The sequence below is a fragment of the Vanellus vanellus genome (assembly GCF_965231255.1).
Source record: "Vanellus vanellus genome assembly, chromosome: 17".
Classification (NCBI taxonomy): Eukaryota; Metazoa; Chordata; class Aves; order Charadriiformes; family Charadriidae; genus Vanellus; species Vanellus vanellus.
The window spans coordinates 2,757,744-2,771,530 of NC_138922.1; the positions used below are offsets into that span (position 1 = coordinate 2,757,744).

At 54.1% G+C, this 13,787-nt stretch overlaps 1 protein-coding gene across 1 annotated transcript in view; it reads left to right on the plus strand.

Moving 5' to 3' along the window:
* LOC309679058 (tektin-3-like) overlaps window positions 1-13,787 on the plus strand; it is a gene marked incomplete at both ends in the record, with an annotated part of 65,913 nt that overhangs the window by 18,455 nt on the left and 33,671 nt on the right. Inside the window, one exon of the mRNA XM_082492289.1 lies at window positions 2,221-2,451. Coding sequence (XP_082348415.1) covers window positions 2,221-2,451 — 231 coding nt within the window. The remainder of the gene's footprint in view (window positions 1-2,220; window positions 2,452-13,787) is intronic.

The following is a 13,787-nucleotide window of genomic DNA, read 5'->3' on the forward strand; positions in this document are numbered from 1 at the left end:
CAGCTCCGCATGCCTGTGCGCAGAAAGCAGGAGCGGTGGGACAGGGTGTCACTGCACTCACGAGCAGCTGCAAAACATTTCGGTACCGTCTCAGCCCTCATCTGCAATAATGGGGAAAATGAGAGGCAACTGAAAGAGGCTGTGAGAAGATGGACGTATTGGCCTGAGTATTATGAGGGCACTGGTTTGCCCATCAGGAGCTCTGCTTTGCCTATGGCTGGCACTTAGTTGCCCGAGGGCTGTACTGTGTTGCCCATTGGTGGCACCGGGGATTGTCCAGGGACAGGCTCAAGGTGCCCAGCAAAGGCATGAGGTAGCACAGAGTCTGCGCTGAGTTGCCCAGGGGTGGCACTGGGTTGCCCACTGAGGGCACTGAGTTCATAGCATCACACAATAGCTCAAGCTGACAGAGACCCATAAGGATCATCGAGTCCAACTCCCTGCTCCTTGCAGGACTACCTCAACCCAAACACGACTCTGAGCATTGGCAGCCGCTCAACAGCTGCCCAACAGCTGCACCTGCTTGCCCATGGGGTGCACAAATTTGCCCAGCGAGGGCAGTAGATTGTCCAGGGCAGGATCTAGGAGGCCATATGCGGGTATTTTCTTGCCCAGGGGTGGCCCCGCGTTGCCCATGGAGAGCCCTGGCTTGCCCAATGGCTGCATCAGGTTGCCACAGTGGCTGCAGGGAGTAGGCGGGACAGAACCCGGTTACTCAGCACCCTGCGCCAGTGGCAACGCTGCCCTGGTTCTGTGACACAGAGCGCACTGGGGATGCTCCAGTGTCTGGCAGAGCTTCGACGCGACCAGACGGCACAGCAGTGAGCAGCAGCCCCCCCGGGCACCCCCAAGCCTCTGCAGGGACAGGGTACGTACCTTACCTGGGAGGGGAGGACTGAAAAAGCAGGGATTTCTCCTACTGCCCCCAACAGCTCCTTTGTCCTCCAGATGGACCCAGAGCCGGGGATCGGGGGCTCCCATCATGTGTCCTGTTGAGGGCTGGCAGAAAGTGTCACCCTGGGGTGGCTTTACCGAGGGGGATGCAGGGGTGTTTGTTTCGGCTGGAAATGCAGGGAAGAGTAAGCCCGGTCCATTCCCGAGGGATTTTCCTCCCTTCCTTAAGTGTGTGCCTGTCAGGAGCTGAAGGGCAGTAATAGAGCAATAGCACCCGCAGTGCCGTAAGTAGTTCTTGGGAGCCAAATCTTCACGTGTGGCCGTTCCTCCTAGGACTGCTCCAAGGCTGGTGTTGACAAACGATTCCGAAAAGCTTTTTTGAGATATCTCCTTTCCAAGCGCAGGGATTTGACATCAGGTGAGCCACAGACATTCTTCTTCCTTTACAAGGCAAGAGACGGCTGTTCTGCTGAGGCTGAAACGGGGGTTTGGGGGGGGGGGGTGGTTCAAATGTGGCTATAGTCCTGCAAAGCTCAGCTCACTCGCAGACTCCTCTCTCAAGCATTCGATGCAAGTGAAGAGAGAGGGGATGAGGACGGAGTCCCTCACCCCCGAATGGCGCTGGGCTGGTAGCAGCTGTGTGTCCAAAGGGGCGCAGCTCTCGGGGCTGCGAATGGCACTTTGAAAGAGAAAATGACCTCTGGGGCGCTCTAAGAGCAGCAGATACGCCACCCAGAAGCATTAAACGCACCACAGACAATCAGCGACTACACTTTCACGGGACTGACAGCTTGAGGGAAAAGGAAGGTATAGTGTCTGTTGTTCTGCTTTGCAGCCCTGGTTTGATTTTCTCTGCATTTCAGGGCCTGACGCTCGATACTAACAGCAACGAGCGTTTTCCTCTTCCCTACACAGATGCTTTTGATGGTGTCAGAGGGGATTTGCTCTCAAGAGCTTTAGGCCTCGACTGGGGATGCGTGGGTGCTGTGTCCATCGCTGGTGGTGTTAGAAGTTGCATGTGTCGCTGTAAGAAGTAAGGCGAGGAGCTTACTGAGTGGGGTTGTCTTCTCTCTCCTCCTCTGTGCAGGACACGGACCAGAACAGCGGTGTTCCAGAATGCAGCCTGTCAGCTCTCCCTTAACAGCAAAGTTTGCCCATCCAAGATCCATCCCCACCAACTTTCTCCCTCCCATCAGCCCCATGGCTTCAAGCTACAAGAACCGATTTCCTCACCGCTCATCATCTCAGAGCTTCAGCCGCCCCTGGATGCCCAACACCTACTACAAAACAGCTGCCCTCAGACCAACTTTGGCTGCCTTTTCCCAGAGTGCCCAGGGGATCACCGACAGCAAGAAGCTTCCTTCTGTCTCCACCAGAACAACTGTCTTCAACCGCTACACCCCTGAAGACTGGTACAAGTCCAACCACACCACCTATAAAGAGTCAGAGACATCCCGACAAAACGCGGAGCGCCTGAGAGTTGATAACTCCCTCATGGTTCATGCTAAACATCAGGAGACCAAGAAAACGCAACTGGAAAGCGCCAAAAACCTGGGTGTACGGGCCAACGATATTGAATTTTGGAAATCAGAGCTCTTCCATGAGCTAGACGAGATGATTGGGGAGACCAACACGCTCACTGACGTGAAGAACAGACTGGAGAGAGCCTTGGCGGAGACGGAGGCCCCTCTCCAGGTAAGCACCCCATCCAGTGGGCTGCAAGCTGCAGCCGCTGCTGAAACATCTGCAGCCATTCAAACCTCTAATTAAGTTTCCCTGCAGCTCCGTAACATCTAGAAAGTTTTTATGAAGGGCCCATGAGTTAAGTGAATAATAAACCAACCTTTGGCATCTGCTGCATCCCCTACCAGCACGTGCTGAGCCCATCAGAGCAGCGTTTCTTAACCACCTATTTGCAGAGGCGCTCCATGCAAAATCCCGGTTTGGGAGACAAAAGCCCCGTGTGTCACTGCGCGGCTCTGGCGAGGTCAGCATCAAGGCTGACACAGGTCCCTGATTTCGGCTGTGGTTTCACCAGGGACGCGTGTGCTCCCTCATGTCGATGCGATGCTGATGTGGCAGCTCGGCTGCTCGTTCTCAGCTAAAGCACCTGCCCCGGGCAGTTTTTTTCCCCTGCTGCCATCTCTGTGCACACCTAGAATGTCTTTTCTTCTTCCGTTACTTGTGATGGGGAGCGTCCCTCGAGAGAACCCTGCCCCTGCAGCCAGCACTGATGCATGTCCCCAACAGGTCGCTGAGGAGTGCTTGCGCCAGCGGGAGAAGAGGATGGGCATCGACCTGGTCCGTGATGAGGTGGAGGAACAGCTCTTCACTGTAAGTTTGGCAACACAGAGCAGGTGTTGCAGGTGCTCTCTGTACCTCAACTGCCCGAAACAGGCTTTGCAGCCCCTTCCTTAGTGCCGGTGAGGTGCCAAACTCTCCAAAGCCCCAAAACCTGCCGGGCCAGGGGACGGTGTCCCCCACACAGGAGCGTGCCCACACGCTGTGGGTAAGACTCGCACTTACAGAGGAAGGAAGAGCTGCACACCCAGCGGTGTGTTCGTGTAGTGTATCGGGGTGCTCTGTCCCTCTTCAAGGGGTTGGTGAGAGCGTCCTGCCTTTCCCAGCCCTGTCGGAGCAGCACCTATCTCTGTCCATGGCACATATACATGGTATAGCTCTACATCTGTGTCGCACACATACATCTCTATCACACACATACGCACACGCAGATCTGGGGAAGGCAGTGTGCACCTGACAGCTTGCCCGCTTTTCCCAGCTCTATTAGTTGGGATAAGGAAAGAGTGGGCTCCTGCAGACAGGAGGGCTGAAAATGGACTGGATGTGGAGCACTAATCCCCTGCCTGCAGTAGCTGGGGCTTCACAGACGCAATGGGTTTGTGCTGAAGTCAAGTGAGCTGAGAGCAGCACATGCCTTCCTCCAGCGCAGCTGAACGCTTCTTAGAAATTCAGAGTGGGGATTTACAGCAGAGTCAAGTCCATCTCCTCTTGTCCCGTATGGATGGGATTGGTCCTGGGGAGGAAAACATTTTGGGAGCCAAAAGGGCAGGTGCTGGTTTGGGGATGAGTGTGAGCAGGACGAGTGTTTCTGGAGACTGACGGGGTCATGTTTTCCCTTTGCCCAGGAAGTGGATGTCATCCGGTCGTGCCAAGAGAGGATGCAGCAGCACCTGGAGAAGGCAAAAGCCCAGCTCGGGTAAGGAGGAGCTCCTTCTCTCCTGCCCCAGGGCTGAGGTGCCTTTGCAGTTGTGATGTGAACCCCCAGCAGACCCTGAGCTCTCCCCACAGCCCGCAGGTGTAAAGCCCCCACAGGCTCCGTGGGACGCGGGCAGTGATGCTGATGGGGGGACAGAGCTGCCCGGGGGGTGAGAGCTGCGGCGACGTGGATCGGGGAGGAAGCCGCTGTGCCCCTACATCCCCACCCACAGCTCTTGTTTGCATCTTGCAGCTCCAACAGGGCGGCCCAGCACCATCTGGAGAAGGACCTGGCCAACAAGCAGGTGGCCCAACGCATCGACGACACGTGCCACCACCTGAGGAACTCCTCCCAGGGCATCCACTACTACCGAGGGGTGGAGCGCGTCGATGCCACGTGAGTGCATCTTCCTTTGCTCCTATCGCTCTAGTAAACTGGCTTTATCTGCACCCAGGAGTTTCTCCCTTTCCCCTCTTTTGCTCCCTCTTCTTCCCGCCCTTCTGGGGCAGGGGCTGCATGGTCCTAGCTACCGGCTGGCATTAAACAATGACATAGAGTCAATTTAAAAGCCTAGATTGAAGCTACATTTAATCCACACTGTTCCCTGCGTGCCCGCCCCTGTCCAGCTTCAGTAGCATGGGCTTACCAGGGGCCTCCCTCTCCTTACCTCCCCAGGATCTCAGTGCCAGCGTCATGGGCCAAGTTCACCAACGACAACATCCTCCGCTCCCAGAGCGTGCGGGCCGCCTCCGCCAAGCTGCGCCATGACATCCAAAGCTTGCTGGTGGTGATGGCCAATGAGATGTGGAGGCAATTCAACAGCACCAACATTGCCTTTACGAACCGCATCGCTGAGACAGCTGATGCCAAGGGCAGGATCCAGACCCACCTGGCCAAGGTAGCCGGAAGCCCTCCCTTTCGCTGGGGCACTGTCACTTCCCAGTGACACCTCTGAAGCGGGACCCTCCACGCAGCCCTGGCCCAAGCAGAGGAACGGGCACCACCAGAAGCTGCTTCTAGTATCATTTTCTCTTTGAAACTCAAAGACTCAGTGCGCTGGGGACTTTCTTCTTGCAGCAGGATGAGTTGGCACTGTGATTTCATCCCAGGGACAGTGCATCCCAGCTGACAGCCTGCTGGTGGAGGGGAGAAAAGGGAAATGACGTTGTCGCTTGAGAACATATTTTTTCATTTCTGTATGCGATTCTTTTTTATACCAGACCCTGCGAGAAATATTCCACCTTGAGAGGAATATTGAAACCATCCAAAAGGCCATCAAGGACCACGGGCCTCCGTTAAAAGTGGCTCAGACGCGGCTGGATGCGCGCACGCGGAGGCCAAAGATGGAGCTATGCCGGGACACTGCCCAGCTGCGGTACGGCGGGAGCGCGGGGCCGGCGGGGTCCTTGAGGAGTCCCGGGTGGTCGCACCCAGGAGCATCACTGGGTGACCAAATTAATGCGGGGGTGTTTGTTTCCTAATGAGTCCTTCCACAAGGGCACTGATAGACTCCCAAGCACCCAGCAGGTATCCCAGCCTTTGGGTGCTGGGAGAGCTCTGCCCCCACGGCCGGGTACTGCCTGATGGCCCCCCGCGAGGGGCTGGATTTTTCCCACTTGGGGAAAACTCTTCTTCTCTCCCGCCTGCTTCCCAGCAGCCGGGTGTGCTCGGCTCCTGCCAGAAACGGGGGGTCTGCGTGAGTCTGAGCACGCTGAAGGGGGAAAGCCTGTGCCCAAGGGGCCCATCTGCAATGCCGGCCTAGAAACCACCCCCGGCACGGGACCGTTAACCAGGGCTTCTTGCTCTTTTCCAGCCTTGTCAACGAGGTCCACATCATCGACGAGACCCTCCAGAGCCTTCAGCAGCGCCTGAACCACACCGAGGATGCGCTGCAAACTCTGGTTCGTGCTAAGGCTCTCCTGCAGCACGACCTGGCTGTCAAAGCCAACTCTCTTTTCATAGACCAGGAGAAATGCATGGGGATGCGCAAGACCTTCCCCAGCACTGCGCGGCTCCTGGGTCCCTCTTAGGTGTTCTGTGTTGTGGAGTGATTCTTAGTTTTGTTTAGGTAGTTTGAATCCCCGTGATTAGACTTCCCCTTTCTGATAAAACCCTTAGTAGAAATTAAATTTATCGCTTTGTACGTTATATGGTCTTCCAGGAATTTTTTTCCCATTGGTGCCGGCTGTCTGGAATGCCCTCCCTGCCCTCCATTGCCTTAGCGTGGCTTCGAGGAGGGTCAGTTCCGGGATCTGCCCAGGCGCAGAGGGGAGGCTGATGGGTCGGTAGTTCCCAGGGCTCTCCTTTCCACCCTTTTTACAAATAGGTGCAATGTTGCCCTTTTTCCAGTCCCCGAGGACTTCACCTGACTGCCATCACTTTTGCAGTATCACTTTCCCAGACGAAGGCCCCTCGATGCCTTTGGGGTGTTTCACTCGGGTATTTCACTGAGGAGGGCCACGAAGATGCTCCGAGGGCTGGAGCACCTCTCCTATGAGGAAAGGCTGAGAGAGTTGAGGGTGTTCAGCCTGGAGAAGAGAATAAGGTCTTCGTGGAGAGACCTTCTTGCGGCCTTCCACTACTCAAGGGCCTACAGGAGAGCTGGGGAGGGACTTTTAACAAGGGCGTGTAGTGATACGATGAGGGGGAATGGCTTCAAACTGGAAGAGGGGAAATTTAGATTAAATATTAGGAAGAAATTGTTCACCCTGAGGGTGGTGAGACACTGGCCCAGGTTGCCCAGAGAAGTCGTGGCTGCCCAGTCCCTGGAGGTGTTCAAGACCAGGTTGGACGGGCCTTGAGTAACCTGGTCTGGTGGGAGGTATCCCTGACCATAACAGGGGTATTGGAACTCCATCATCTTGTAGGACCCTTCCAACCCAAACCAGTCAAAGGTTCTATGATTCTATGATTTGGGGGACAGTGAGGGGCTCCCCTACGTTACAGCACAACCAGCCAGGGGGGTCCCAGCAGACCCCTAGCAAGCCCCCCCCATGCCACCACCATGCTACATGGCTCCTCCTCGGCAGCTGCCTCACCACCTTGCCCACCACCTGCCATGACTGGTGGAAGGAGTTCACCACCTCCTGCAGCTTCTCATAGCGCTGGAGGAGCTGTAGCCCACCTGTGCTCTGGTGTCCGTGCTGCAGACGGGGCATGCTGCCTGCGCCTCTGCCTGCTCCTGCCCCCTGAGCTCTCTATCGCCCTCAGCTTGTGCTGCTGCTGCAGGGAGGGGAGAAGAATTGGCTCTGACAAGGCATGGATGCAGCCACGGAGCCCAGGGACCGTGGTGGCTCCACGGCCCCAGCCAGCACAGGGAACGTGCCACATCCAGCTCCTTCAGCTCCTGCTTTAACTCCTGCAGCACAGCCCTGGCCCCTGAGACGCCCGCACGGGCAGCCTTAGCCTCCATGGGCTGCTTGGGGAACAGGGATCTGCTGGGGAGGGTCCAGCAAAGGGCTACAAAGGTGATGAGGGGATTGGAGCATCTTTCTTACGAGGAAAGGCTGAGGGAATGGGGTCTTTTCAGTCTGGAGAAGAGAAGAGTGAGGGGGGATCTTATCAGTGCTTATAAATACTCAAAGGGAGGGTGCCAGGGGGATGGGAACAGTCTTTGTTCAGTGGTGCCCAGTGACAGGAGAAGAGGGAACGGGCACAAACTGGAACCTAAGAAGTTCCATCGAAACCTGAGGAGGAACTTCTTTCCTGTGAGGGTGGCAGAGCACTGGCACAGGCTGCCCAGAGAGGTGGGGGAGCCTCTTACTCTGGAGCCATTCCAAACCCGCCTGGACGCCGTCCTGTGCAACTGCTGTAAGGTGCCCCTGCTCTGGCAGGGGGGGGGACTGGGGGAGCTCCAGAGGGCCCTTCCAACCCTCACCAGTCTGGGAGTCTGTGATTCTTGGAGTCTGGGAGTCTGTGATTTTCAGTAGGTCTGGTCTTGCTGAAGGACTAAGGGGGTTTGAAGGGAGTCTGGCTTCATCTGCCCTCGGGCAGTTAGACGTCGAGTCTGGGTGTGGGTCTGCGCACCTCTTATGGGACACGGGAGAAATGCACCTTCCCTTGCACCGTTTGCCTAATGCTGAAGGAAAGCATCGGAGGTAGCGCAGATAACGGCCTCTGGAGAGACCCATTTCTTCCTACCGACTGTCAATGAAATTATCTAGGATGCAATGTTGAAACTTAGGTGCGGTGACTCCTGTTCAGCGTGTCCCCCACGGGCCAAAGTGGGGCAGGTGGGCTCCTGTGACGTGTCCCGTGTAGCTCCTGAGCTCCAGGGCAATTTTGTGGGAGGCCAGAGGTATGTCAGCGTAAAATGGCATTGGCGTCTCCCCGCAGCGGGTCTCGCTGGTTGACCTCCACCGTTTTCTCAGTGCCTTTGAGGAATTACAAAAATGGTGCCTGGGAGAAGCGTACCAGTGCTTCTGGGTAAAAGTGTTAGCAAGGTCTTGCAGCCTGTCCCAGTGATGGTGGGGGATGGTGAATTGTGTGACAGCAAAGACATGAGGGGTAGTGATAATTTGTTAGCTACAGTAGTGTCTGAGTATGATCAGGTGCGAATTAGGGCTTGTCCACCCAAGAAAGTGGCAGGACGATTAGCCCAGCTGAAGTGCATCTATACTAATGCACGCAGCATGGGAAATAAACAGGAGGAGCTGGAGGCCATTGTACAGCAAGGAAACTATGATATAGTTGCCATCACAGAAACGTGGTGGGAGGACATACACAGGTGGAGTGCTGTAATTGATGGCTACCAACTCTTCAAAAAGGATAGGCAAGGTGGTGGGGTGGCCCTCTATGTTAGAGGCAATTTTGAATGTCTGGAACTTAACAGTGTGAATGACAACACTGAGTGTGTATGGATAAGAATTAAGGGGAAGGCCAATAAGGCAGACATCGTGATGGGAGTTTGTTATAGACCTCCTAATCAGGATGTAGAAGCCGATGAAGTATTCTGTAAGCAGCTGGCAGAGGTCTCATGATCAGCTGCCCTTATTCTTGTGGGGGACTTCAACTTCCCAGACGTCTGCTGGAAATACTATGCAGCAGAGAGGCAACAGTCATGGAGGTTCCTGGAGTGTGTGGAAGACAACTTCCTAACACAGCTGGTGAAGGAACCAACTAGGGGAAGTGCACTACTGGACCTACTGTTTGTTAACAGAGAAGGTCTTGTGGGGGATGTAAAGGTTGGAGGTCGCCTTGGGCAGAGTGATCACGAAATGATAGAATTTTCAATTCTTGATCACGTAAGGCGGGGAGCCAGCAGAACTGCCACCTTGGATTTCCGAAGGGCAGACTTTAGCCTGTTTAGGAGCATGGTCGAGAGTGTCCCTTGGGAGGCAGTTTTGAAGAGCAAAGGTGCCCAGGAAGGCTGGGCATACTTCAAGCAGGTGCTCTTAAAAGCGCAGGAGAAGGCCATCCCCTTGTCTCGAAAAACGAGCAGACGGGGAAGACGACCAGCCTGGCTAAATAGAGAACTTTGGCTGGACCTCAGGAAAAAAAGGAAAGTTTACATTCTCTGGAAAAGGGGGTTGGCAACTTACGAGGACTATCAAGATATAACAAAGCTATGTAGGGGGAAAATGAGAAGGGCCAAAGCTCAATCAGAACTCAGCTTGGCCACTGCAGTTAAAGACAATAAGAAGAGATTCTTTGAGTATATCAATAGAAAAAGGAAGACTAGGGAAAATGTAGGCCCACTGGTGAATGAGACAGGTGCCCTAGTGGTGGAGGATGCAGAGAAGGCAGAGTTACTGAATGCCTTCTTTTCTTCGGTCTTCACTGCTAAAGCTGTCCCTCATGAATCCCACACTCTGAAGGCAAAGGGGAAGGTCTGGAGAGAGGAAGATTTTCCCTCAGTTGAGGAGGACCGTGTCAGAGACCACTTGGCCAAGCTGGACATTCACAAGTCCATGGGCCCTGATGGCATGCATCCGCGAGTGCTGAGAGAGCTGGCGGATGTTATTGCTAGACCACTCTCCATCGTCTTTGAACGGTCATGGAGAACAGGAGAGGTGCCTGAGGACTGGAGGAAGGCTGACATCACTCCAATCTTCAAAAAAGGCAAGAAGGAGGACCCAGGGAACTACAGACCAGTTAGTCTAACCTCTGTCCCTGGGAAGGTAATGGAGCGACTCATTCTGGACGTCATCTCCAAACACGTTGAGGAACAAGAAGTTATTGGAAGTGGTCAACATGGATTTACCAAGGGTAAATCATGCTTGACCAATCTGATAGCTTTCTATGATGTTATAACTGGTTGGCTGGATGAGGGGAAAGTCGTGGATGTCATCTACCTTGACTTTAGCAAGGCTTTTGACACTGTCTCCCATGACATCCTCATTAGGAAGCTGAGGAAGTATGGGCTAGATAAGGTGACAGTGAGGTGGACTGAGAGTTGGCTGCGGGACAGAACTCAGAGGGTTGTGATCAGCGGCACAGAGTCTAGTTGGAGGCCTGTAACCAGTGGTGTCCCCCAGGGGTCAATACTCGGTCCAATTTTGTTCAATATACTCATTAATGACCTGGATGAGGGGACAGAGTGTATCCTCAGCAAGTTTGCTGATGATACCAAACTGGGTGGGGTGGCTGACACCCCAGAGGGCCGTGCTGCCATCCAGCGTGACCTGGACAGGCTGGAGAGCTGGGCAGAGAAGAACCTAATGAGGTTCAACAAAAGCAAGTGCAAGGTCCTGCACCTGGGGAGGAAGAATGCTAGGCACCAGTACAGGTTAGGGGCGGACCTGCTGGGAAGTAGCTTGGAGGAGAAGGATCTGGGGGTTGTGGTAGACAGTAAATTATCCATGACTCAGCAATGTGCCCTTGTCGCCAAAAAGGCCAATGGAATCCTGGGCTGCATAGGGAAGAGTGTGGCCAGTAGGTCGAGGGAGGTCATTCTCCCCCTCTACTCTGCGCTGGTGAGGCCACAACTGGAATACTGTGTCCAATTTTGGGCTCCCCAGTTCAAGAGGGACAGGGAACTGCTGGAGCGAGTGCAGCGAAGGGCAACTAAGATGATTAAGGGCTTGGAGCATCTGCCTTAAGAGGAAAGACTGAGAGCGCTGGGACTCTTTAGCCTGGAGAAGAGAAGGCTGAGGGGAGACCTTATTATGGCGTACAAGTATCTAAAGGGTGGGTTGAAGGAGGATGGAGCCAGGCTCTTCTCAATGGTTCCCAGTGACAGGACAAGGGGCAATGGGCACAAGTTAGAACGCAGGAAGTTCCGTTCAAATACACGGAAACACTTCTTTACGGTGAGGGTGACAGAGCACTGGAACAGGCTGCCCAGGGAGGTGGTGGAGTCCCCTTCCCTGGAGATTTTCAAGACCCGCCTGGATGCAGTCCTGAGTAATGTGCTCTGGGTAATCCTGCTTTAGCAGGGGAGTTGGACTAGATGATCTCTAGAGGTCCCTTCCAACTCTGATAATTCTGTGATTCTGTGATAATTTGGGGAAACGTCCTCCTGCAGGCGAGAGCCGATTCCTCAGCTCTGAGGCAGGGCTGGAGGTGGGACGTGGTCGCCCCGTGAGGACGAGGGTACCCGCGGGATGGGAATGGCCACCCCTGCCTTTGCCCCGGGGACACGAGGGGGCGGTGGGTTGGAGAGGGCAGAGGTTTGCCTTTGCCTCCCCTCGCCGCAGCCTGCCCTTTTCTACCTGCAGCCGGCTCAAGTGTATCCCCCGAGTTTATCGATGGAAAAATCGGGGTGGAAAAGGGGATGTGAACTTGGGCAGAAAACGCAGGTTCTGGGAAAACCATCACTAACCCCCTCAAGAATGTGAAAAAAGAATATGCACGTGACAGACGTAGATAAGAAATGATTCACTGAGGTATCTGTCAGTGATTTGTGCAAAATATTTGGGGGCATTTTTAACAGTATCTCTATGAAGAGCTCCTGTGTCAGAACCCAGCGCAGGACGGGACTGCACATAGTGATGCGCTGACATGGCAAAGGGGTTTCTCCAGCCTTCGCCAGCACATGCACACAGTCACGGCTGCATCGCAGCATCCGCTGTGGGCTGATTCTTCCTTACTTTACGCTCTACTTTCTGCAGTCCAGGCTCCTCGGCACTGCAGAGGACATCCCACCTTAAACCAGACATGGCCATAACAATCTTTTTCCACTGGCCACATGCAGAGATCACAGCAGCCCAGGCCTCACCCCAAGAGTCATTGGCTATCCACATTTTATGGTCCACCCATCATTTTCACCAGAACGTGGGAAACCCAGGAAAAACCCCAAAAGTCTCATGTATTTCCCAGCCAGATGGAGCCTGCTGCAGGACCGCGTGCAGCTCGTGCAGCTCGTCCCTCGGCGCCAGCCTTGGTTTTGTAAGGAGATCAAATCTTGAAGCCTGTCCGGATCCCTAAAGGACCCTGGGGCAGACGGGAGCGTGCGCTGCCTGAGAGCATCCTTGTCCTTCGGCGTGACAGCACAAGCTGCGCCACACAGAGTTTAACTTTTTTTTCATCCTCCATCAATTAATGTGACTTTTGAACGTTATTCTGCTATTGGATAGACAATTGATGCCTTCCGGACAGGTACAGTGTTTACAGGAGAGAGGAATAGTCAGAAGAGGTGTAAAACTGCAACTGGACAATATCATGGGTACATGTAGACCCACGACGGACGCTATAAAAGATCTGGATCTGGGTATTTTCAGAAGGGCAGCTTATGATCAAGAGTAGTGCTATATTAATAGACAGTGAGAATGTAGAGCTGCGACAGAAAGACTGACAGCTTTTGGCAGGAGATTTTGTGCTTTGGTATCCAAATGTATCCCTTGAAATTCCAGTTCAGTCACCTCGGCAAACCTGGGGTGCCGTGCCGAGTATGGGCACCCCGGCTTAACATCAGCCTCCTGTTTTCACCCTGGTTTTGGTGTTGTTTTTTTGATTCTGAGCTCAAATGATCGAGGCTTCGGGACAAACATATCTATCAAAACTGGATATGCCCCACCAGAACTGGGAGTGGTAGTTTAGTCATTTTAGTGACTTTGCTGCTGCTGGAGTTGCTGAGAGTCACTTAGCTTGTGAATTTGACTGTTTTGCCTGTGCCAATGCTAAGCATTTGTAGCTCTTAGTTACATCACTCGAAAAGCCACTCCAGATGCTACGGTGGGACCAAAGCTTCAAGCATTTTGGTGTCCCCTGGTGTGCTTCTGCATGGTGGTGCTCATGGGAGCTTCCCCAGAAAGTCCTGGTCTGCGTGCTTTGCAGAGCACCCGTGGGCCTTTCACAATATTATCGGATTAATACTGCTGAATTTAGCAAATACTTCAAAAATGGTGCAGTTGCCTATGACAATTAGTGGTGCCCCTCGTCGTGCAGTGATTCATCTGAGCCAAACTCTTCTGGGCAGGGAGTGAGAGCAGGCGTAGATGGAGGCTGGGAGCGTTGCAAGGAGCAGAGAGCAGGGCTGGTCCCAGGGTGTGCGCGCGTCCTGCGAGGGGCACAGGTCGGCTTGCTTTAATTGGAATGATTTTCTTGGGTTTAGCTATGGGCAAGCAGCTTTTTACTTCAGTTGGATGGAGCTGGTTCTTCACCCGGCTGGAGCGAGACGCGTGTTTAGAGTGAAACCAAAGTGTGCGAACCTTTGCGTACACAAACCAGTGAGAGTTATCTTTGATGTCAGACCTTTGGCAGCAGAGGCACGGCTTTCTCACGGAGGCCAGCTCCG